Source organism: Arvicanthis niloticus, chromosome 13 (assembly GCF_011762505.2).
Source record: "Arvicanthis niloticus isolate mArvNil1 chromosome 13, mArvNil1.pat.X, whole genome shotgun sequence".
Classification (NCBI taxonomy): Eukaryota; Metazoa; Chordata; class Mammalia; order Rodentia; family Muridae; genus Arvicanthis; species Arvicanthis niloticus.
In genome coordinates this window covers 50,905,653-50,932,207 of record NC_047670.1, presented here as the reverse complement: position 1 = coordinate 50,932,207, position 26,555 = coordinate 50,905,653, and the positions used below count along the sequence as shown (strand labels likewise).

The following is a 26,555-nucleotide window of genomic DNA, read 5'->3' as shown; positions in this document are numbered from 1 at the left end:
GCCATGAGGAGCGCGGTCGCGATGGCATAGCGCGGCCTGGAGTCGCTGCCCCCCCCCCCCCCCCCCCCCCCCCCCCCCCGTGCAGGCATGGTTGCAGGAGCGAGAGCCGTCTGAGGATCAGAAAGAAGGAAGCTGGATTACAAGATTTCGGCTTTGACTCTCCTGCCATTTGTGGCTGAGTATATCGTTGTGGGATTTGGTAAAATCTTAAACTGTTCCAGAGGTTTTTAGTTCAAATTTAAGGTTTTAATTAAAAGCAAAATCACTCAATTCGGAACTGGGCCTGAACTGGCAGGCAGGCAGGCAGGCAGAGGGAGGTTAAGTGCATTTACATTTGAATTAAGACACGCAGGCTGCGGCCAGAAAAAGCAGCTTTCGTTCTGAGTCTAAAGACCAGATCCTAAAAATGTGCTTATAAAATATAGTTCAAATTATTTTAATTCCTTTATATTCAAAGTTGTTAAAAACGAGATGCCTTAGATTCCTTTAATATGTGTAACAATTATTAGAAAATAAAATTGGCTTTTATCCGATATTCTCATGGGACAAAAAAGATTGGTTATTAAATTAATCCAAAATAGAGTTCAAATTTAAGTTTTATACAGCATAACTTGTCTTCTCCAGCTACCATTTCAATAAATGTTTACATAAAAAAAATTTTATACCATTCCTTTACATTTCTGATAAAGGTAAAAGGTTTACAGGTAATAAATTTATTCATAATGTTTAAGAGCCCATGGAGCGATATTTGTTAAAAATAATTGCTTCAAAAAATGGGTAATGTTTACATTATATATATATATATATATATATATATATATATATATATATAAATTTTGTTGTTGCTTTAATACAAAAGGTTAAGAGGTTAAATCTTTTGGTGTGTATTATATTTTATTAGTGGATTTCTCTAAAGGAATTTTTTTCTGCAAGCTATTGCTTCAATATAACGAGCTTTAAAAATATTTTTAAAATACTGTTACTCCAAAAAGGATTCAAAGACAGTGCCTTTCAATGTTTGAGTCAATTTGGCTTTAGAAATAGCTCAGCCATTAAAGGCTGGACCTAATTTAAAATATAAAGGCTAAACTCCCAGCGGCCACGTGGTGTCTCACAACCATTTGTGGTGGGGATCTAACGCCATCTTCTGGCTTGTGAGTGTACATGCAAAGGAAAATAGTTTACTTTTCATCTTAATTTACTCTTAGTAATTTTTAAAGGTTGTTAAGAGATATTATTTGACTAAAACCTCATTTTAAGCTTACCATAAGAGGATTTAAAACCTCTGTTTAATGTTTTCAAAGGGATACAAGTCCTAAATTAAATCATATGTATATTTTCTTAAATTTACCCTGCTTCAACACAATTAAATTACGTGTTGTAGCCACTGTTTAAAATGTTATAAGGGGTATATCTGCCTTTGTCTTGTTAAATATGTTTCATAAAGTGCAGAATGTTTCGGCTACAAGATTTAATATCTCTAGCCATTTAAATAACATTAAAAATTAATAAGGTGTTTGGGAATACATCTGCACAATCAGTGTTGGTGTGTGTAGACCCTTTATTTTTCTTTATGTTATCCAACTTTCAGAATAATTCTGATATCTTGGATTGTAAAAAGTTTACATGCTTTTTAGCACAAGGCTGAAATGGATCACTAGACCTAGCCTTGGTTGTACATGTGCTTACCTTTGTGCCCATCTCAGTACATCGTTATGGAGACTTAAAATAGACTTTGGTCAATCAGAGAGTTGATTGGCTCTAAGCCCATGTGAAGCAGCTCACAGATGTGGTTCAAATAAGCTGTGTGTCAGCAGCCTCACATCCAGGTGTTACACCTCTAAGATTTGTGAATGATGCATTTACTTAAAGCCATAATCTTTCTGCTTATTTAAAAGGAAAGTGGAATGGGAAGTTGGACCAGGTACAGCAGCAATTGCAAATCCGGATTTCCAGCCTTGATGGAGTGCGGATGGAACCTGTTTCCTGTGGAGATTTTACTTCTTAAATGTCTTCTGACCTTTTCTTTCTTTCTTTCTTTCTTTCTTTCTTTCTTTCTTTCTTTCTTTCTTTCTAAAGAGCGGAAATAGGCTTGCTTGGTACAGCCCTATGATGTGAATTAGTATTCATAGATGGTGGGTTTGTAAGCTCAAAGCCCAACAAAAACGTGACAAGGTAGCTTAAAGCCTAAGCACTCGCAGCCTTAGAGCAAGAGTCTCTCCCTGAAATTTGACTATCTAGGCTAAGAAAATAGCCTATGACAGGGACCCTCTCAGTCTATGCACACCAGGGGTTTGTCCCATTGCACTGGGTTAGATGAGAGGTCTAAGTTCAGCTAGCCCTTGCCTAAATAATTGTGGTACCTAATAATAGGTTGACAGACCTTGCACTCCTGGGAGCTATACTCCATTGCACAGGAATGGGTGTCAATTCTCTTTATATTTCCTTAGCCCGAGCACCCAGAGGACTGGTTTCCATTGCACCTGGAAGGGAAGGAAAAATCTTCAGGCTATAAGCTCTTGATCGCTTATTCCCCCAAGATGGAGTTTGCTTGATCGGGTTTGAGTTCGAATCTTAATTGGTGCTACATTTAATAGGCAAAAGGCTGTTTCATTTTAATAATTTAAACAGGGGGAGATGTTAGGAGCTGCAATATAATCTGCCACCCCAAGTTGGCGCTACATTGATCTGCGCAGTTGCTAGGCTGAGAGGCGTGCCATAGTCACTGAATGTTGGGTGGTGAGCGAACAGCCAATCAGAAGTGAATATGTCACTCTAGACTGTACTTAAGCCAGGCCCCTTCCTCAGCTCTGCCCTTCCACGCCTCTCCGTGTTTTCCCACGTGTGTGAGACAGATTAAAGCCTCGTTTTGCAGTAACTACCTAATCTCTGCGTCTCGTGCTTTCTCTCCCACGGATGCAAGGCTCAGGGGGGTGCGTTAGATTGGGGAAACACTGAAACACTGTCATGCCACACGCAGACACTTGTGCATCCATATTTATTGCTGCACTGTTCACAACATCCAGAGAGTGGAACCTGCTATGTGACCAGCAACCGATGAACAGAGAAAATGTGGCACATGTACACAATGGAATATTCCTCAGTCACAGAGAACAATGAGGTCACAGCACTTGCTGGGAAGATGCCATTGGACAGCATTTTGTTAAGTGAGATAAGTCAGACTCAGAAAGATAAGTACATATTTTCTCATATATGTGCAAGAAGGTTATTTATTTATCTGCTTTGAGACAAAATCTTTAAGTAATATCTTTTCTACTGTTAGTTCTCCTGATGGTGTGGTAGTTTGTGTAAGAATGGGCCTCGGGTTCATATATTTGACTGCTTTGTCACCAGGAAGTGGCACTACTTCAAAGGAGTAGGAGATGTAGCCTTGCTGGAGTTGGTTATGGCTTTGTTGGAGGAAGTGTGTCCTTGAGGGTGGGATTTGAGGTTTCAAAAGCCAAAGCCAGGCCCACTATCCTCCTCCACCCCACCCCCAGTGTGTGGACCAGGATGGAGCTCTTAACTACTTCTTCAGCACCAGGTCTGGTGACCACGGTCCCTGTCATGATGATGATTGTAAATATGGTGTTTGAATAGGAATGGCCCCCACATTCTCATGTGTTTGGATGTTTGGCCATAGGAAGCTGTACTATTAGGAGGTGTGGCCTTATTGGAGGAAGTGTGTCACTGTGGGGGCAAGCTCACCTCAAAGCTCTCCTATGCTCAAGCTATGCCCAGTGTGGCACACAGTCTCCTTCTGCTGCCTGTAGATCAAGATGTAGAGCTCTCAGTTCCTCCAGCACCATGTCTGCCTGCATGCCACCATGCTTCCTAATGTGAAGGCTAGGCTGACTCCATGACAGACTTTAAATTGTTAGTTAAGAAGACTAGGCCTAATTACTGGGCCAGTCTAGGCAAGCCCAAGCAAGTCAATAATTAATAGAAACAAAGGAGATAAAGAAAAACCTGGCTCCAGCCTTCACACACTGATAATGGATGCCCAGAGTTAGAATAAGATAAATATCATCTGTCCCAGAATTCTAATGTGCTTTAAAACCTATGAGCTCACTTGATTATCTCTCTATCTTGGTAATGGGAGACCCTGGCATGGTGGACTTCTGCAGAATAAAATGTTTATTTACATAGTGTTTGAGTCTGGGGTATCATTCTTTGGCAAATCACAGATGAACCCTTACACTACCATGATAATAGTAGACTAAACTTCTAAAAGTGTAAGCCCGATTCAATTGACTGTTTACTTTACAAGAGTTGCCTTGGTCATGGAGTCACCTCAAAGCAATAGAACAGTGCCTGAGACAGTAGTTTAATCCTCCAGCCATAGTGGAGTGTTTAGTTCCTCTGGCTAGTGAGTCCTGAAAGCTGCATTCTCTCTGGTATACTTGGAAGTGTTAGGCTGGAACCCCTGCTCATCCCTGGATAAGCTAGGAAACCCCTTCTGTTGTCTTTCAAATCTCACCTGCACAGAGAGAACTCCCCCTTTCACTCAGAAAAAAGTCTGGGCTAACTTTCTTCCTCAGGCCCATGAAAGGCTATCCTATTCCTTCCAGAAAAATTTCCCCCCTTTGCCGACATGGGTCCCAAAACTTGTTCCAGCTGCACCACTCCAACAGTTCCACAGTCTGCTCACTCAACTGGGTCAAAAAAGACCTTTTCTGTCCTGACACTGCATCCAGGTTAAAACTAATTTTATAAACTAATAAAACAATGAAAGCGCCCCTTGTCTGGGCCCACTGTCTTGAGCAGACACCCACCTGGTCTGCTCCTCTGTGGACACCAGATCCTGAGACATCCTAGAGGGACCACTGAACCCAGAGTGGCAGGTAAGAATACTCACACACTGTCCTATGCCAGCCCCAGGCCCATAACTGGGTGCAGGCAGCACTCAGGTTCCAGCAGACACCCAAACCCCACCCCTTGGAATACCACACCCCTTCTGCCCCTTTTCTGGGCCTGCTGCCTTGTGCAGACACCTGCCTGGCCTGCTCCTGTGTGACACTGGATCCCAAGATATCCCAGAAGGACCATTAAACCCATAGTGACAGATACCCAAACCCCACCCCTGCGGAATACCACTCCCTTGCCACCCCTCGCCTGGGCCTGCTGCGTTGAGCAGACACCAACCTGGTCTCCTCCTGTATGGACACTGGATCCCGAGACATCCTAGAGGGATCACTGAATCCAGAGTGGCAGGTAAGAACACTCACACACTGCCCTATGCCCGCCCCAGGCCCATAACTGGGTGCAGGCAGCACTCAGGTTCCAGCAGACACTCAAACCCCACCCCTGCGGAATACCACACCCCTTCTGCCCCTTGCCTGGGCCCCCTGCCTTGAGCAGACACCTGCCTGGTCTGCTCCTGTGTGGACACTGGATCGCAAGACATCCTAGAGGGACCACTGAACCCAGAGCGGCAGACACCCACCTTGTCTGCTCCTGTGTGGACACCGGATCCCGAGAAATCCTAGAAGACACACTGTACTCAGAGAAGCAGACACCTAGCTGGTCTGCTATCATGGAGACACCATATCCTGAGACATCCTAGAGGAACCACTGTACTCAGAACAACTAGAGCTCAGGATTAAAAGATCACAGAGACATCTGGACCCTGAAGAATTCAGACACAAGCAAGATAACTGGAAAGGCAGGCTCCAGTCAGAGACAGTGAGTGCAGGCAGCACTAGAGTTAACCAGATGGCGAAAGGCAAGCACAAGAACTTAAGCAAAAGAATCCAAAGTTACATGGCATCATCAGAACCTAGTTCTCCCATCATAGCAAGCCCTGAACACCCCATCACACCAGAAAAGCAAGATTCAGAATTAAAATCACTTCTCATGACAATGATAGAAGACTTTAAGAAGGACATAAATAACACTCTCAAAGAATTTAAGGAGAACACAGGTAGACAGGTGGAAGCCCTTAAAGAGGAAACACAAAAATCCCTTAAAGAATTGCAAGAAAACACAACCAAACAGGTGAAGGAATTGAACAATACCATCCAAGATCTAAAAATGGAAGTAGAAACAATAAAGAAATCAGAAAGAGAGACTACCCTGGAGATAGAGAGCCTAGGAAGAAGATCAGGAGTCATAGACACAAGTATCACCAACAGAATACAAGAAATAGAAGAGAGAATCTCATGTGCAGAAGATACCATGGAAAACATTGACGCAACTGTCAAAGAAAATACAAAATACAAAAAGCTAGTAACCCAAAACATCCTGGAAATCTAGGACACAATGAGAAGGCCAAACCTCAGGATAATAGGTATAGATGAGGGTGAAGACTCCCAACTTAAAGGACCAGTAAATATCTTCAACAAAATTACAGAGGAAAACTTTCCTAACCTACAGAAAGAGATGACCATAAATATACAAGAAGCCTACAGAACTCCAAGTAGCCTAGACCAGAAAAGAAATTCCTCCTGCCACATAATAGTCAAAACATCAAATGTACAAAACAAAGAAAAAATACTAAAATCAGTAAGGGAAAAAGGTAAAGTAACATATAAAGGCTGACCTATAAGAATTACACCAGACTTCTCACCAGAGACTATAAAAGCCAGAAGATCCTGGACTGATATCATACAGACCCCAAGAGAACACAAATGCCAGCCCAGACTACTATACCCAGCAAAACTATCAATTAATATTGATGGAGAAACCAATATATTCCACGACAAAACCAAATTTACACAATATCTTACCACAAATCCAGCACTTCAAAGGATAATTGGCAGAAAACTCCAACACAAGGAGGGAAACTACAACCTAGAAAAAGCAAAAAAAAAAAAAAAAAAAAAAAAAAAAAAAAAAAAAAAAAAAATCTTCCAACAACCACAAAAGAAGATAACTACACAAACATAATTCCACCTCCAATAACAAAAATAACAGAAGCAACATTCATTTTTCCTTATTATCTCTTAATAGCAATGGACTCAACTTTTCAATAAAAAGACATAGACTATCAGACTGGATACATAAACACGATCCAGCATTTTGCTGCATATAGGAAACGCACCTCTGTGAAAAAGACAGGCACTACCTCAGAGTAAAAGGATGGAAAACAATCTTCCAAGCAAATGGCCCCAAGAAACAAGCTGGAGTAGCCATTCTAGTGTTAAATAAAATCAATTTTCAACCAAAAGTAATCAAAAAAGATAAAGAAGGACACTTCATATTCATCAAAGGAAAAATCTACCAAGATGAACTCTCAATTCTGAACATCTATGCCCCAAATGCAAGGGCACCCACATATATAAAAGAAACTTTACTAAAGCTTAAAGCATACATTGCACCTCACACAATAATAGTGGGAGATTTCAACACCCCACTCTCAGCAATGGACAGATCATGGAAACAAAAACTAAACCAAGACACAATGAAACTAACAGACGTTATGAACCAATTGGACTTAACTGATATCTATAGAACATTTCATCCTAAAACAAAAGAATATACCTTTTTCTCAGCACCTCATGGTACTTTCTCCAAAATAGACCATATAATTGGTCACAAAACAGGCCTCAAAAGATACAAAATGATTGAAATAATTCCTTGTACCCTATCAGACCACCATGGACTAAGGCTGGTCTCTAATAATGACAAAAGCAATGGAAAGCCTACATATGCGTGGAAACTGAACAATGCTCTACTCAAGAATGACTTGGCCAAGGAAGAAATAAAGAAAGAAATTAAAGACTTTTTAGAATTCAATGAAAATGGGGGCACATCATACCAAAACTTGTGGGACTCCGTGAAAGTGGTACTAAGAGGAAAACTCATAGCTCTAAGTGCCTACAAAAAGAAACTGGAAAGAGCACACACGAACAACTTGACAGCACACCTGAAAGCATTAGAACAAAAAGAAGCAAATACATCCAAGAGGAGTAGACAGTAGGAAATAATCAAACTCGGGGCTGAAATCAACCAATTAGAAACAGAAAGAACTATATAAAATATCAACAAAACCAGGAGCTGGTTCTTTGAGAAAATCAACAAGATAGATAAATCCTTAGCCAGACTAACCAAAGGGCACAGAGACAGTATTCAAATTAATAAAATCAGAACTGAAAAGGGAGACATAACAACAGAAACTGAGGCAATTAAAAAAATCGTCAGATCCTACTACAAAGGCCTATACTCAACAAAATTGGAAAATCTGGATGAAATGGACAATTTACTAGACAGATACCAAGTATCAAAATTAAACCAGGAGCAGATAAACCGTCTAAACAGTCCCATAACCCCTAAAGAAATAGAAGCAGTCATTAAAAGTCTCCCCACCAAAAAAAGTCCAGGACCAGATGGTTTTAGTGCAGAATTCTATCAGACCTTCCAGGAAGACCTAATACCCATTCTCTTCAAACTATTCCACAGAATAGAAACAGAAGGAACAATATCCAATTCATTCTATTAAGCTACAATTATGCTCATACCTAAACCTCACAAAGATCCAACAAAGAAAGAGAATTACAGACCAATCTCTCTTATAAATATTGATGCAAAAATACTCAATAAAATTCTCATAAACTGAATCCAAGAACACATCAAAACAATCATCCATCATGATCAAGTAGGCTTTATCCCAGGAATGCAGGGATGGTTCAATATTTTAAAATCCATCAATGTCGCCGGGCGGTGGTGGCACACACCTTTAATCCCAGCACTTGGGAGGTAGAGGGAGACGGATTTCTGAGTTCGAGGCCAGCCTGGTCTACAGAGTGAGTTCCAGGAGAGCCAGGCCTACACAGAGAAACCCTGTCTCAAAAAACCAAACCAAAAAAAAAAAAAAATCCATCAATGTGATCCACTACATAAATAAACTCAAAGAAAAAAAACCACATGATCTTCTCAGTAGATATTGAGAAAGCATTTGACAAAATTCAATATCCCTTCATGTTAAAAATCTTGGAAAGATCAGGAATTCAAGGTCCATACCTAAACATAGTAAAAGCAATATACAGCAAACCAGTAGCCAACATCAAACTAAATGGAGAGAAACTTGAAGCAATCTGACTAAGATCGGGGACTAGACAAGGCTGCCCACTCTCACCCTACCTATTCAATATAGTACTGGAAGTCCTAGTCAGAGCAATTAGACAACAAAAGGAAGTCAAAGAATACAAATAGGAAAGGAAGAAGTAAAAATTTCACTATTTGCAGATGATATGATAGTATACTTAAGTGACCCTAAAACTTCCACCAGAAAACTCCTAAACCTGATAAACAACTTCAGCAAAGTGGCTGGATATAAAATCAACTCAAACAAATCAGTAGCCTTCCTCTATTCAAAGGATAAACAGGCTGAGAAAGAAATTAGGGAAATGACACGGTTCACAATAGCCACAAATAATATAAAATATCTTGGAGTGAATCTAACCAAGCAAGTGAAAGATATGTATGACAAGAACTTCAAGTCTCTGAAGAAAGAAATCAAAGAAGATTTCAGAAGATGGAAAGATCTCCCATGCTCCTGGATTGGCAGGCTTAATTTAGTAAAAATGGCCATCCTGCCAAAAGCAATCTACAGATTCCCAATCTTGACGCAATCCCTATCAAGATCCCAAATCAATTCTTCATAGAGATAGAAAGAGCAATTTGCAAATTCATTTGGAATAACAAAAAACCCAGGATAGCGAGAACTATTCTCAACAATAAAAGAACCTCTGGGGGAATCACCATCCCTGACCTCAAACTGTACTACAGAGCAAAAGTGATAAAAACTGCACGGTATTGGTATAAAGACAGGCAGGAAGATCAATGGAATACAATTGAAGATCCAGAAATGAACCCACACACCTATGATCACTTGATCTTTGACAAAGGAGCTAAAACCATCCAGTGGAAAAAGGACAGTATTTTCAGCAAATGGTGCTGGCTCAACTGGAGGTCAGCATGTAGAAGGATGCAAATTAATCCATTCTTATCTCCTCGTACAAAGCTCAAGTCCAAGTGGATAAAGGACCTTCACATAAAACCAGATACACTGAAACTAATAGAAGAGAAGTTGGGGAAGACCCTCAAATACTTAGGCACAGGGGAAAAGTTCCTGAACAGACAACAATGTCTTATGCTCTAAGATCAAGAATTGACAAATGGGACCTCATCAAATTGCAAAGCTTCTGTAAGGCAAAGGACATTGTCAATAAAACATAATGGCAACCAACAGATTGGGAAAAGATCTTTACCAACTCTACATCCGATAGAGGGCTAATATCCAATATATACAAAGAACTCAAGAAATTAGACTCCCGACAACCAAATAACCTTATTATTAAAAAGTGGGGGACAGAGCTAAACAAAGAATTCTCAACTGAGGAAACTCAAATGGCCGAGAAGCACGTCAAGAAATGCTCAGCATCCTTAGTCATCAGGGAAATGCAAATCAAAACAACTCTGAGATACCACCTCACACCAGTCAGAATGGCTAAGATCAAAAACTCAGGTGATAGTAGATGCTGGCGAGGATGTGGAGAAAGAGGAACACTCCTCCATTGTTGGTGGGATTGCAAGCTGGTACAACCATTCTGGAAGTCAGTCTGGCAGTTCCCCAGAAAATTGGACATAGCACTACCTGAGGACCCAGCTATACCACTCCTGGGCATATACCCAGAAGGTGCTCCAACATATAACAAGTACATATATTCCACTATGTTTATAGAAGCCTTATTTATAATAGCCAGAAGCTGGAAAGAACCCAGATGCCCTTCAACAGAGGAATGGATACAAAAAATGTGGTACATTTACACAATGGAGTATTACTCAGCTATGAAAAATAATGAATTTGAGAAATTCTTAGGTAAATGGAAGGAACTAGAAATTATCATCCTGAGTGAGTTAACCCAATCACAAAAGAACACACATGGTATTTACTCACTGATAAACAGATGTTAGCCCAAAAGCTTGGAATAGCCAAGACTCAACACACAGACCACATGAAGCTCATGAAAAAGGAAGACCAAGTGTGGAGGCCTCTGTCCTCCTTAGAAGGAGTAACAAAAATACTCAAGGGAGTGAATATGGAAACGAAGTGTGGGACAGAAACTGAAGGAGGAGCCACCTGGAGACCATTCTACCTAGGTATCCATCCCAGGTACAGTCACCAAAGGTAGACACTAATGTGGATGGCAGGAAGTGCATGCTGACAAGATCCTGATATAGCTGTCTCTTTAGAGGTCTGCCAAAATCTGACATATACAGAGGCTGATGCTCACAGCTAACTGTTAGGAGCCGAGGTGAGCGTGACAACATTCACCATTACAAGATGGCGTGGGCATCCTGTGCTCCCACAAGTAAACAACTAACTGCGCAGGTGCAAAAGGCAAAAGCGTGCCAAGCCACTGCCCATCCCGGGGCGTAATATGGGGTGATGAATGAACAGCCAATCAGAAGTGAACACACCACTCTAGGGCACATATAGCAGTGCCTTTCCCAGGCTTGGGGTCTTCCGCTTCTGCTGATACAAGAATAAAGCCTCATTGTAGTAACTACCCGAACACTGCCTCACGTGTCTCTTTCGTGGGCGAAGGGGACTCGGAAGGAGCTTGGAATATCTGGTGCCGAAACCCGGGAATTTCAAGGCGCCGCGGAGACCCCCCGAGATTCGGGGCAGGCTAAAAGACTACAGGATCGAGGTACATCTCTGAGAGATATGTTTGGGGTGGAAGCCTTCGTTGTGGGCGGATTTTCACCCATTGCCGCTGCTGCACTAGTTGGCCTCTTGTTTGTGTTGCTTTTGCATTTAGCTTATTTGTGTTGTGGGGATCCAGCTCGCAGCAGAGCTATTAGTGCAAGTCAAGAGGTTTCAAGAGAGGTCCACTCCAGGGTATCAGAAACAGAGCATGTTAGCCGGCATCAGGCCAAGGAGCCTGGGGAAAAAGATAAGGCCAAGGAGCCTGGAAAGGAGAAGCAGGCAAAAAAGCCTGGGCAACAGAGACAGGCCAAGGAGCCTGGTCAAAGAAAAGAGTACTCAAAAGGAACAGGGGCCACTGCAGGGCCTGTTAAGGTTAAGGACCCTTCACTGGCTGGTGAAGAGAGAGTGGAGGTCAAAAGGACCCCCCATACCCCATTAAGGAGCTTGCCGCCATAGACCTTAGCAGCTCCGAAGAAGAAAGCCTAGAGGAGGAGGCAGCCGCCTATGCAAAAAATAACCGTTCTGAGATAAGACTAAGAAAGACCTTGAGTCCCTCAGCCCCGCCCTTCCCTCTGGCCTATGCCCCAGGCAGCGTCTCCAATTCATTTCTCAGCCCAGGAGATCGGAGACAACTACAGCTGGCATTTCCGGTCTTTGAAGGGGCAGAAGGCGCCCTTGTTCATGCCCCAGTAGAGTATAGGCAGGTCAAAGAATTAGCTGAGGCAGTATACGCATATGGAATTGGGGCTAATTTTACTGTATCCCAAGTGGAGAGGTTAAGTGCAGCTGCTATGACGCCAGGAGACTGGCAGGACACAGTGAAGGCGGTACTTAACAATATGGGCCAATACCTAGAGTGGAAGGCCTTGTGGCATGAGGCACTGCAAGCACAAGCCAGGATTAATGCAAACACTGAGGGACAACAATTATGGACTTTTGACATGTTGGCTGGAGTTGGCGTACACGCGAACGACCAGACCACTCATCCCTGGCAGGTCTACGCACAGATAGCATCAGCTGCAATAAAGGCATGGAAGTCTCTCCCTAGGAAGGAAGGCAGTAATCTTTATTTGTCCAAAATAACTCAGGGGACCAGTGAGTCCTTCTCTGACTTTGTGGGCCGCATGACTGAGGCAGCTGGCAGAATCTTTGGGGAACCAGAGCAAGCAATGCCATTAATTGAACAGATGATCTTTGAAAATGCCACAGCTGAATGCCGTGCAGCCATTGCTCCTCGGAGAGCCAAGGGGCTACAAGACTGGTTAAGAGTTTGTTGTGGCTTGGGAGGTCCCCTTACTAATGCTGGACTTGCAGCAGCAAACTTAGAAATGGCTGCAGTCCTCCTTAAAGGTCAGAATCGTGGAAAATTCCCTTCAAAACATATGGCCCGATGCTTTGCCTGTGGGAAGGCGGGACATATGAAGAAAGAGTGCCCAAATAATCAAATACCATCAAAACTGTGCACCAGGTGTGGAAAGGGCTATCATCTGGCTCAGGATTGCTGCTCTGTTAGAGATATAAGAGGTCAGATCCTCCCTCCAAATCCCTCAGCCATTAAGGAAGAAAATTTTTCAAAAAACGGATATACGGGCCCAAGATCCCAGGGCCCCAAAAGATATGGGACACTGCTGAACACTCAGGGGACTCTTTTCGCTGCAGAGCCACAAGGGGTTCTGCAGGAATGGACCTCCGTTCCAACCTCCCGAGTCCTACTAATGCCACACATGGGGTTGCAGCCGATCCCGGTTGATTATAGAGGCCCCCTGCCAGGGGGAAGTGTCGGCCTTATTTTAGGCCACTCCTCTCTTACTTTAAAAGGACTCATGGTACACCCTGGTGTAATAGATCAGGATTATACCAGAGAACTTCAAGTTCTCTGTTCTAGCCCACAGGCATATTCTCCATCTCCCCTGGGGACAGGATTGCTCAATTGGTTGTCCTTCCAAGCTTGCATGATTGTTTTCCATCCACCGAGAAGCTTAGAGGTGCTCACGGGCTTGGTTCCTAAGGAATTGACTTCGCTCATCTGGTGGTTGACCTTAAAACTAGACCCACCTTACAGTTAGCAATAGAGGGGAAGAACTTTACTGGAATTCTGGACTCGGGAGCGGATAAAAGTATTATTTCTTCTAATTGGTGGCCTAAGGCATGGCCTGTTACATGATTGTCCCACTCCCTACAAGGATTGGGATATGAGGCCAGCCCCGCAGTCAGTTCTCGCTCGTTGACTTGGCAGGCACCAGAAGGTCAAACAGGAAGTTTTATACCTTATGTGCTTCCTCTCCCTGTCAATCTCTGGGGAAGAGACATCTTACAAGACCTAGGGCTAGTTCTGGCCAGTGAGTACTCCCCACAAGCTATAAACATCATAAAGAGAATGAGATTTAAAGAAGGGAAGGGTCTTGGCAGGAATGAACAAGGAAGGTTAGATCCTGTCTCACAAGAATCAAACACAGGAAGACAAGGCCTGGGTTTTCCCTAGTTGCCATTGAGGGTTCTATGCCCATACCCTGGCTCACAGAGGAGGCCATGTGGGTTCCTCAGTGGTCCCTATCCTCTGAAAAATTGGAAGCTGCTACAAAACTAATTAAAGAACAAGTGCAGCTCGGTCATCTAGAACCTTCTACCTCTCCCTGGAATACACCCATATTTGTCATTAAAAAGAAATCCAGAAAGTGGAGACTTTTACATGATTTAAGAGCCATCAATGCACAGATGCGACTATTTGGCTCTGTGCAACGAGGCTTGCCTTTACTCTCTGCCTTGCCTAAGCAGTAGAAAATCATAATTATAGATATTAAAGATTGTTTTTTCTCAATTCCTTTGTGTTCACAAGATAGACCAAGATTTGCATTTACACTACCTACTATTAATCATTTTGAACCTGATAAAAGATATCAGTGGAAAGTTCTGCCTCAGGGCATGGCCAATAGCCCCACTATATGTCAGCTGTATGTACAAATGGCCCTCGAGCCAATTAAGAAGCAATTTCCCTCTCTGCTGCTGGCCCATTACACAGATGACATTATTATGTGTCATAAGGATTTAATTACTTTACAGACCTCATACCCCTTATTATTAAACACCTTGGAACAGTGGGGTCTGCATGTTGCTACTGAGAAAGTTCAATTTTCAGAAATTGGCTCCTTTTTAGGGACAGTTATCTATCCAGAAAAGATAATTCCTCAGAAATTGGAGATTCGTAGAGACCATTTACATACTTTGAATGATTTTCAGAAATTATTAGGTGATATAAATTGGTTAAGACCATTTTAAAAAATTCCCTCGGCCGAGCTGAAACCTTTATTTGATATTTTGGAAGGGGATGCTCATATTTCCTCACCAAGGGCCTTAACACCAGCTGCGAGCCGTGCTCTACAAGCAGTAGAAAATGCTTTACAAGATGCCCAGTTGAAATGCATAGATGAAACCAAAACCTTTGATTTATGTGTTTTCAAAACTAGATGCTTACCCACCACTGTATTATGGCAAGAAGGGCCTTTGTTATGGATTCATCCCAATGCTTCTCCCGCAAAGATTATTGAAAGGTATCCAGATTCAGTCGCTCAGCTTGCCCTTTGTGGACTAAAAGCAGCCATTACCCATTTTGGAAGGGAGCCTAAGGTTTTGATAGTGCCTTATACTGCCCATCAAGTCCAAATATTAACGGCGACCTCTGATGTTTGGGCAGTGCTGGTTACTTCCTTCAATGGTCAAATAGATAATCATTATCCTAAGCATCCCATCTTACAATTTGCCTTAACTCAAGCTATCATATTTCCACATATTGTGTCTCAGGAGCCACTCCCAGATGGAATGGCATGACGGGTCAAAAACAGGAGTGGGTGCCTATGTGGTTAATGACAAGGTTACATCCAAACAATACCATGAAACCTCACCTCAAATTGTGGAATGCTTAGTGGTGTCAGAGGTTCTGGAAATCTTTCCAGGTCCCTTAAATATTGTTTCAGATTCCTTTTATGTGCTTAATGCAGTGAAAGCATTAGAAGTTGCTGGGTTAATTAAGACATCTAGCAGACTTGTAGAAGTTTTTCAAAAGATTCAGCTTACCCTGGCTAAGGTAAGATTCCCTGTCTTTATAACTCATATTAGGGCTCACTCAGGGTTACCGGGACCTATGTCCCGTGGAAATGACCTGGCAGATCAAGCCACAAAGTTGATTGCAATTGCCCTTTCGCCAAAATTGGATTTGGCTAAAGCCTTTCATAAAAGGTTTCATGTGACAGCTGAGACACTACGATGCCGATTTAACATCACTAGAAAAGAGGCTAGAGATATCGTGACTCAATGCCAACAGAATTTCTCCTATACCTTTAACTATACCGAGCGAATTAATACCTCAAATACAAACGGTTCTAAAGATAATATTAATGGTCCTGGATTGGTAAATCATATGCTCAAAGAGGTGACCACCACTGTTAAGATAGGACCGACTCCAGTTTGTGTGTATCCTCCATTTCTTTTCATTTTATCCAACCACTCCTTTAATACTTGTACCAATGTAACTTGCTTTATGTCCCAGTGCAGGTCTGCTCTTGTCTATAAGCAGGCCCTAATAGCCAGAATACCACAATGGATTCCTATCCCCGTTCAGACGTCTGGGACCTTGACTTTATTTCGACAGAAGAGAGATTTTGATATAACTGCAACCATTATCACTGCTATTACCATCTCTGCAGCTGCAGCTGTGACAGCCGGCATAGCCTTGGCTAATCAAGTTACAGCAGCTACTGTTGTTAATCAAATTTCAGAAAAGACTTCTGAGGCTTTGACCACTCTACAGAAAGTGGATGCACACTTGGCATCAGACATTCTGTTGGTCAATCAGAGAGTTGATTTGCTCCAAGCCCATATAGAACAACTCACAGATGTGGTTCAAATGAGTTGTGTGTCAGCAACCCCACATCTATGTATTACACCTCTGAGATTTATGTTTTTTGGTTTTTTGGGGTTTTTTTTTTTTGTTTTTTCGAGACAGGGTTTCTCTGTGTAGCCCTGGCTGTCCTGGAACTCACTCTGTAGACCAGGCTGGCCTCGAACTCAGAAATCCGCCTGCCTCTGCCTCCCAAGTGCTGGGATTAAAGGCGTGCGCCACCACCGCCCGGCACCTCTGAGATTTATGAATGATACATTTATTCAAAGCCATAATCTTTCTGCTTATTTACAAGAGAATTGGACTAGGGAGCTGGACCAGATGCAGCAGCGATTGCAGATCTGGATTTTGAGCCTTAATGGAACACGAGTGGACCCTGTTACCCCTGGCGATTTTACTTCTTGGCTTATTACCTCTGCATTTTCTTTCTTTAAGGAAAGGGTGGGGATAGGCCTGTTTGGTGCAGCCCTATGTTGTGGATTAGTGTTCCATGTTATGGTTGGTCTGCAAGCTCAGAGCCCAACAAAAATGTGACAAGGTCGCTATCGCCCAAGCACTTGTAGCCTTGAGCAAGGATCTTCCCCTGAAATTTGGCTATCTAGGCTAAGAAAGTATCTGATGACTGAGACTCTCAGTCGATGCACCCTAAGGGTTCAGCCTATTGCACTGGGTCAATGAGAGGTCTAAGTCTAGCCAGCCCTTGCCTGAATAACTGTGGTACCTGAATATTTAGAGGTGTTTGCGAGTGGGTACTCAACAGGGAATGTTCAACGAGTGTGGATAGATTTCCCGAAAGTATGCCTGATTGCACAAAGGTTTGATGCCAAAACCTCCTCTCCACGCACGGACGCCCGCCGGGCACTCCAGAGTGGAGGTTCCCTTTCCCCGACAAAAAGGCAGCGAGATGGGTATGGGAAGTATTACTCATTGCACGACGACAAGAGAAGAAACCCATTACAATATCTCATTTTGCACAGGGGATCAGGCCTCTGCTTTCCCTCACTGAGTTGGTGCTGTGCTTGATAGGCAAAAGGCTGTTCCATCTTAATAAAATTGAAAGGTGGAGATGTTAGGAGCCGCAATGAGCATGACAGCATTCGCCATTACAAGATGGCGCGGGCATCCTGTGCTCCCACAAGTAAATAACTAACTGCGCAGGTGCAAAAGGCAAAAGCGCGCCAAGCCACTGCCCATCCCAGGTTGTAATATGGGGTGATGAGTGAACAGCCAATCAGAAGTGAACACACCACTCTAGGGTACATATAGCAGTGCCTTTGCCGGGCTTGAGGTCTTCCGCTTCTGCTGATACAAGAATAAAGCCTCGTTGTAGTAACTACCCGAACACTGCCTCACGTGTCTCTTTCGCAGGCGAAGGGGACTCGGAAGGGGCGCGGAATAGCTAACCACTGATCTGAACAAGGGTTTCCCAATGGAGAAGTTAGAGAGAAGATTCAAGGAGCAGAAAGGGTTTGTGGCCCCATGAGGAGAGCAACAATACCAACCAACCAGACCTCCCCAAGGTCTAAACCACCAGCCTGGAAGCGCATAGGGAGGGACCCATGACTCCACCTGTATATGAAAGGGAGGATGGCCTTGTCGGGCATAGGTGGGAGAGGAGATTCTTGGTCCCATGAAGGTTGAACACTGAGTGGGGGGAAATTTGAGGGTGGGGAGGTGGGAGTGGGGGGGCACATCCTCATAGAAGCATGAAGAGGGGAGATGGGACAGGAGGTCCCTGGGTGGTGGGGGGAAGAGAGGTTAGGAGATAAAATCTGAAATGTAAATATAATAGCCAATAAAAATAAATTATAAAAATAAAAACAACAAAAGCACAAAAGTTACTCATCAATTATCCCATAAATAATCATATCCTTTAATATGTTGATAACTATACTTGTAGTCATGCTTAATTACCAAAAACAAGTTAATTACTAAAACAAACTTTATTTAGCCTCCTATATATTTTTTCAAAGTTAAACAAAAAGTAAATAACTGACAACAAACAGTGTTTGTCTATTTGAGTATACTTTTAGATATCAGGAGGTCTTCAGACACTTCAGAGATCTTCAGAATACAGCATTTAAAAGGTTTAATAAAAAAAAACTTTTCATAAGAGACACAGCTAACCCTGATAGCACCCTTGATCTCCGCCAAAAGAGATGGACACAGAACCTTCACCTGGGGTTGTCCTCAACTACGACAAAGCAGGCCTCTGGGCTGTAACTGTCCTGGTCTCTACTGCTGATGACACACTCTCCGAGCTGTGGATGGGCAAGACACTGGGAAGTTGACTCACTTCCCTAGACAAGGTAGGCCACTTTCCCTAAGTTCCTGCTCCACAGGAAAGTCTATAAGATTTTCTGGGCCTGAAGGCCAAAAATGGATGCCCCAGTGACCACAGGGGAATCCTGGAGGAATCCTGTCCATGTAGCTGGTAAGTCTGTGTCATTTTTAATAGACTCAGATGCTGCTCTTTGGCTTTTCTAGGGGTTGGGCTTGGCAAGATGGTGCCCTGGCTGGAGGGTAGGATGTGGAGATGTTGCTGGAAGGGAGGCCTGCAGGCTAATGAGGTTTCTGGCCTAGACTTGACAATAGGGCCAGAGAGGCATAGAGGGCACATGTGGGGCCCTGAGAGGTTGGTTCCCAGTGTACCTGGGGGGGGGGGTGTTTCACCTGCAGCCTTAGGCCACATTCTTCTAGCAAGACCCAGGTGGGAGCCTCCTCATGCCAGCTGTCCCCAAGGAGCCTGGAGGGCAGGGACACAGAGCACTGCTCCTTCCATGGGGTGCTCTGTTCCAAGACGTGCTCCACCTACCAACAGAGGATGGTAGGAGGTTATAGATTCCATCTGTAGATTGAGCCCAAGGGAAGTAGCACCTTCCCAGGTCAACCTTGATGTCCCCAGGGCCCCATTGCACCCCCAAGCCCAGGTTCTCTCACCAACTCCAGCTGCTTTGACAGTACAGTTGTCTCCAGAGCCTTAGCCAACAGCTGCCGCTGAGTTTCACTCAGTACTGGGGAGAGATCTGGTCTGAGAGAGGGTTCCAGAATGCCCAATGTAGAACCTAGGCCTCCCTTCCTGTCTTCTACTAACGCCTCCTTGAGCTGCTCACCATTCAGTGCTCCCAACAGGTAGAAGATAGGGGCTCCGTGTTTTGGCAACACTATTCCAGAATCGAGCACCAGACACAGAAGGATGCAGCCTGCGGGCCCGTCCAGAGGCTCCACCTGCCTGTCATAGCACAGGCCCTGCCCTAGCTGAGGTAGGGATAAAGTAAGTGAGGCTGAGCAGGTTTGGCCAGACCCTGTCCACCTCCATTACTCTCACTCACTGAGGCCTCTAAGGCTTCCAGGCTGGGCTGATCCTGTAAAATCTTCCCGATGTTCACTAGAAGCTATTGTCTCAACTCCATTTTTAATCTCCCTAGTTCTGAGGCACCAGCCTTCACCTCTGCACACAGGCCTTGGAAGTCTTTCCTGAATTCTTCTTCCTCAGGGATTTCATCTGGAGGAACAGAGGGCAGTACCACCTGATGCCCATGAGATCTTGGGGGAACATTAGTTAGGAGACATAGGTCCAGGGAGCAGATGCAGGAGCTGTGGAGTTCCAGGGTCATCAAGGGGTTACTGACCTGGGTTGTCTCCTATCCTCGCAAGTGCACAGGGGTATAGTGCAGTGAGCAGATTAAATCTATGTTGCCTCAGGACCACTCCTCTTCTGTGTTTTAGGCAACAAATTGAGATGGAGGAAGGGAAAGAGCTGTTTTGTTCAGTGACCCAGGGACCATTGTTTCATGTCAAAGAGGGCTGAGACTTTTCCCTGGACCCTCTCAGATCCATCCCTCCTACTAATGGCAGCTCAGGGCAGATGGGCCCTAAGCAGGTCAAGCAACATCATCTGAGTTGAGCCTTACCCATTGTGTATACATGTGTATGTGTGGCATGAGCCCACCATATGCCCTGAGCACAGAACACCTCAAAGCTTAGGTGGTATGCAGGGCCACAGGGTCTGGGGCCTTACCTGAGGAGGGCTCAAAGGTCCTCTGTTTCTCATCCGAGACAAGAAGGATATCTGGCAGCAGACAGAAGCAAGCAGATCACCAACTCCCGTAACCCCAGGGCTCCTGGGATCTCGAGACCCTGCCCTGTGACCTACATCTCAGTTCCTGGCACACTTTACCATCTTGTCTAGGAGATCATGCAGCCAGATACCCACAGCATCCCCTGGCTAGCTGAAGCGCTTCTCTGCCACAGAGTCTGGACTCTAGAGACAGTCCCTTGCCACTCACCCCATGTAGAGCCAATGAGCAGTTTGGCCACTCGGAATGCAAGGATGCTGCCTGCAGGAATGGTCACCATCTTCTTCCGGATTTGGTGGCCCTTGCCTTCACCCTGAAGGATAGAGATGGGCTCAGGGGTGCAGAGTGAATAGCTATGAGTGGAGTGTTGGTGACAGGCTTGTCATTGGTAATGGCTGATCCAGTCTTTAGCAGTTCCAGCTAACTGGGCAAGTGGGGCTATGGCTTGCTTCTGGAGGGGCCTTAGAAGAGTCTTCCATCACTGCCTGGGATGTTGCCCCTGGCTTCTAAGATTCCTACCATTGCTCTGTGCCCAAGTAGGACTAGGCTGGTGTTAGGGTTAGCATAACATACCTGCAAGCATGAGGCTCCAGGCAGTATAAACTGGCCTGAGCCCTCTTGGCTGTAGATCTGGGTAATCTGCACCTTCTCCTTTGTCTGCAGCACCTCGGTGATGACAAACATGTCATCCCCACGTCTCCGAAGCTGTTGCAGGATTTTATTCTCAGGCTTCTGCAGGTGCCTACAGAAAGATTGCCAGGGCTTGCCCACCATGGACTAGCCTCCCTCCCTACCATCCTGCTGACAGGTGAGATGGAAAGGCTAGGGAATCCAGGAGTCTGTGGATACCAGGCTTGGGAACCCTTCCAGGATGTTCCCCACATTGTCTAGGTGCTTGTGAGGGTAATGACAAGTTCAAATATGGAGAAGTGAACACCTGTGTCTGTGGAGGGACTTCATTATGTACGACCCATAAATGTTCCAAGTCCATCTCGCCCCCTTTCCATAGCAACCAGGAGCTCAGCCTGAACCAAGGGACTTGGGCCCTTCCTTGATATCCTGATCTTCAGGATACAGTCCTGGCAACCAAGGTTAACATCCCTCCCACCTGACATTGTTTATACTGCTCCCTTCCTCTTGGGCTTCCCTTGTTCAGTGCTGAGTGATGCTGCCTCAGAACCCTTCTGATGCCCAGAACCCAGCAACCTTCCCAAATGCATGGCTGTTCAAGGTAAGAGAGTCGTCACCCCTTCCTGGGCTTACCTTTCACGCTGCATGATGGCCCAGATGTTTGGATTCACACTCAGTATACACATATTCATGGAGGCACTGAAACTGCCAGACACTGCAGCCCCACCCGAAATTTTCCCTTCTGCCATGTCTGACAATGCCACACGACCTTGAATATTCCCATCCACGATGTCAGAGACTTGGAAGCGGTCAGTACACTCCGGTTCTAAAACGAGAGCAGTTCCACAGGCCTATTCCAGTAGCCACTGCCTTGTCTTTCCTCTGCAGCAATGGGGCCTTTAAAGAACTCCTCACTCTGGAAATAGGGCCAGAGGAGTAGAGCTGAACGTGCCCAGGAAGATGGCAGGCTGGGCTTTGTTCGCACACTCCCTTATTTAATTAAATTTCGGGGCTCAGGATGGGGAAGAGGGGGGCAGGTAAAGGAGATACCTGGTTCTGGAGCACTGGGTTCCAGGATGTCCTTGATTGTCATGTTGATATATTTATAAGGGGGTTTCCAGAACCATGAGGTTGAGAGTTTCCTATTCAGGAGGCAGTAGGGCTTGAAGGTGATTGACTCCCTAAGGCAGTCCACTGGGGTGAGATCTCTTCTGCTGCTCACCTCCTGGATCGCACTCTTGACCGCTCTCTCAAAGGCTGATGGCATGATCCTGGAGACAGAGGGCAGAGGTTCATACTTAGTTGCTTCCAGTACTCAGGAACCCCACCCCTTCAGAGTAGCCTTGCCTTGTTAGTCCTGGCACATCCTGCCTGAACAGCACAACACAGAGGACACTGGTCACTCTGTGGCTCACTTATCTGTCTCTCCCTGGGGTCTCCAGCAGTTGACTGAAGAGGAGGAGGAGGAGGAGGAGGAAGAGGAGGAGGAGAAGGAGGAGGAGATAGACTGTAGCAGCAGGTCCTGCATTATCCACACCGTTAATTACCGTTAATTACCGTGTATCACCCTTGGCCACCTGCTGAAGTCTAAGATACCCTGTTGTGCTCCCTGGCTGAGCCCCCACTTTTAAGGGACTTGGCACAGGAGACCACAGCAAAGCCAGGGTTCAGTGGTTCCAGGGTTTAGTGGTTTCCTCCAGGGCTCTCATGCACAGCTGAGTTACCTGACCTCTTGAACCTTCATGGGTCAGAGGACAAAACCGGCTTGAGGCAGACATCCTGTGCATTGTGGAGCAACAGTTACACCCCTAGGAAACTGGGTAACTGGGCTAATGATGGAGAGTGAGGCAAGAAGGCCCTTGGAGATCAGAAAGGGACTTGTGGGCCCCGGAATCAGCATTCAGCCCAGAAGCCTAGAGAGTCCCATGTCCCCTCCTTGTCTCCCCCACACACCAACCTCCCCCTGCCAGCATCAAGCCCAAACCAGGCTTGTCCCACTGTATCGCTAGTGGGTGCCTCCATAGAGGCTAGGCCCTAGCTGCTAGGGTCTCTTCAACCTGTCTGGTATAGGGGAGCTTCTGGAAGGCTGAATCCCCAACTCAACAAGCAGACATCCAGGCCACACCAGAGTAGGGGCTTCTGGGCTCTGGAGGGGCTGAGTAGCAGGGTGGCTCACCTTGATCTTCACCCCTACAGAGGTATTTGGGCTCACCAAGCAAAGCAAGGATGTGCTGTGCTGCCAGGGAGGGGTCTCTTGTCTGTTCAATCAGGGAGCAACGGGAGCAACCAGAAAGAGCTGTTCTCAAGGTGTCAAGACACAAAAGTGAAAATGTGATCTGCCACCTGGTGCAGCTTGTTCAAGGAGCCCTCCTTCCCAGAACAGTGGGGCGAGGCTCATCAAGGAGCCCTCCTTCCCAGAACAGCTTGTTGTGGCCTGCCCTAGCCTCCTCCTTCTTCCCAGAGCCTGCCTGGGCTTTAGGAAGCCCATGAAATCTTGGTATCAGGGAGCTTTGGTTTCCTTTGGTCCAGCTTCTTCTAACTTAAAACGCTAATTCTTGCTTAAACATGTAAAAGATCTGAATGGATTTCTCTAGAGGTATACAGCTGTGCCAGTTGCCAGCAATCACAGCATCAGTTATTAGGAAAATGCAAATGGAAACCAGATAGCATCAAAGGCCTCTTGGCTGCCTGGCTGTCATCCTAAGTAAATAGTAGTAAGACTGTAGAAAAACAAACCCGAGGTCCTTGCAGACAGAAAACTGGAAACTGTAGAGCTGTTCTAGAATACAAAGGCAATTTTTCCAACGGGTGAATGTAGAGTTACCAGGTGACCTAGCAATTGGACTCTTAGGTGCATATCCAAAGGAAGAGGTCATCCTGGGGTTGTGGCTATCAATGGTGGAGTGTTGCTTAAAAAGCAAACAGGAGATCAAACAGATATGTGTACACCAATGTTTATGGCAGTATTTAAAGATTTCTTGAGATTTGAAAAGTTTTTATTTTATGTGTGTGAGTGTTTTGCCTGCACGTGTGCATGTGCACCATATGTGGGTGCCAGGAACTGAGTCCTGGTCCTCTGTGAGAGCAGCAAGTGCTCTTAACCCCTGAACCATCTCTCCAGGTGTCCATGGCAACATTCTAAAGAGTCAAGCAGATAACCCTTAAGTGACCTGAATGTCCATCAACTCATACATAGATTTTAAAAAACAGTAAATCTGTACAGTATTTTGCCCAGTTCTGGGCCCTGCACACAGCAGGCAAGAAAGCGCCCTATTACTAAGCTCTGTCACAACCCACAGTAGGGTGCTTGCATGGCAACTGTGAGGCATGAATACACTTCTAAGATACACTGCAGAATGTGGATGAACCCTGAAAACACAGCCACAAGCAGAAGACGCCAGACCAAAACTAAACCAAAGCAAATCAACCAACCAAATAAGCAACCAAACACCCACCCCATTACTGTGCAAGTTATTCTGTATGAATTCCCCAAAACAAGCCAAGAAGAAGAACTGCCCCTGGGCTTGCCTTGAGATATATCCAGCCATGACCGTGAATGGATTATCAGATTATCCCACTCATCTCTGGTTTAAACCAGGAGGGTTTTGGATTGGGCCTTTACCTTTAAATTGAGAGCTTTACTTTTAAAGCTTTGAGCCTTGATCAGAGAACTTTGTCTTGCCTCCATCTTTTCTCACCGTCTGTCCCCCTTTCATTCCCAGCCCCCCTTTCAGGTGAACCCAGTTGATTCATGGCCACAGGTGGCTACAGTTGCCAATGTCTAAGGGATAAAGAAATAGGGAGAAAATCCTAATGGTTTTGGAGTGATTTATCTGGGCTGTGGGCAATAGCCCCACACGATTATTTATCTATGCACTTGTTTATTTAATTTAACTGTGAGACAGGGTCTCTTTATGTTTCCCCTGCTGGCCTGGAGCTCACCAGATAAACTAGAATGGCTTGGGACTCACAGAGATTCACCTGCCTCTGCCTCCTGAATGCTGACATTAAAGGCATGCACCACCTTGCCTGTACATGTTTGAATATACTAGACTCCCAGATTTATGCACTTTGAAGTGGCTGGAGTATATGTCATATGAATTGCTTCTCAATAGAGGCATTTATTTTAAAAGCTCTGGACTCCCAGGGGTTGTAGAGATGGCCCAGCAGTTAAGAGCATGCGCACTCTTACAGAGGATTCAAGTTCTGTCACTAGCACTCACATGGTAGCTAGTAACCGAGTTCCAGAGCATCCAGTGTGTTCTTCTGCCCTTCATGGCACCACACGCACATGGTACACAGACACACAAGAAGACAAAGCATAAAATAAAAATAAGGAAAAATGTTTTAAATAAATCTGAAGTTTAGTAGGAGCACTCAATCTAGCTGTAGGCTCCTCAGGCCATAGTGTTCTGGTATTGAAAGCTTAAATATTTTCCAAAACTCCTAACAAGCTGAGCGGAACGAAGAGTAAAGGTCAGCTTGTTCGGGAGCTCTGTGTTTCAGGGACTTGGTTGACCACAAGATAGATGGTTGAATATGAATAGGCTCTTGAGAATAGCCTATATAAAATGTTCCCCATGACTGTTCCTTGGACCCTGTCACACACTGAATAACAAGCTGAGACTTTCCACAGGTACCCTCCAATAACCACCCCTTTCACTCCCCCTGGGTTATGGTTCTCCCCCTTGGTTGTGGTTTTTTCCTTGTGGTTTTTGCCTTTATATACCCTATACCTCTAAAGCTCGGGGTGACCCCACTGCCCCTGCATGGGTTATGGGTCTTGACCTCAACAGGATGATTGAAATATACCTCTTGCTGATTACATCGAGTTTGGTGTCTGTGAGTTATTGGGTGGCCACAAATTCCTGAGGCTTGGTTGAGGTCCTCCCTTAGTGTAGGTCTTACAGTGTCAGGTGCTGTGGACCTACCTCCAGCACACAGACCTCTCAGACCTCTCTTAGGCTATAGAGCATTGTGGCTTGAGCCTCAGGTTTAAGGTAGGGCTCTTGAGAGTGTCCCTTCTCCCAGGCTTGGCCATGGTAGGAACAGGCTGCTGCCAGGTCCAGGTCACTTCATTGACACCTCCCAGCTCTTCAGGGATGGGATGCTTGCAGCACGCCCAACATTTGAAGACACACTGCTAGACAGAGCTGTTCTCTACCAGGACCTCAGAAATCAAGAAGCTATTCACATTCTGACTCTAGAGATTTGTAGGCCCTCTTTACTGGGGAGGGGGACATTCATGTGGTGCTAACCTGGTGTGGTCTCTCCATGATGAAGACCGGGCACTGGT

At 45.0% G+C, this 26,555-nt stretch overlaps 1 protein-coding gene and 1 pseudogene across 1 annotated transcript; one reads left to right on the top strand and one right to left on the bottom strand.

Moving 5' to 3' along the window:
* Positions 1-19,112: 19,112 nt before the first annotated feature.
* LOC117719373 (gasdermin-D-like) lies at positions 19,113-22,526 on the bottom strand. Its single transcript, XM_034517551.1, is given in 10 exon segments — positions 19,113-19,361; positions 19,491-19,564; positions 19,664-19,808; positions 19,883-20,080; positions 20,205-20,272; positions 20,569-20,622; positions 20,840-20,942; positions 21,203-21,371; positions 21,893-22,085; positions 22,310-22,526. Coding segments are annotated over 10 exon segments (1,470 nt in total).
* A 568-nt stretch (positions 22,527-23,094) lies between these two features.
* Positions 23,095-26,555, top strand: part of LOC117719263 (maestro heat-like repeat-containing protein family member 6) — a 53,055-nt pseudogene continuing 49,594 nt past the window's right edge.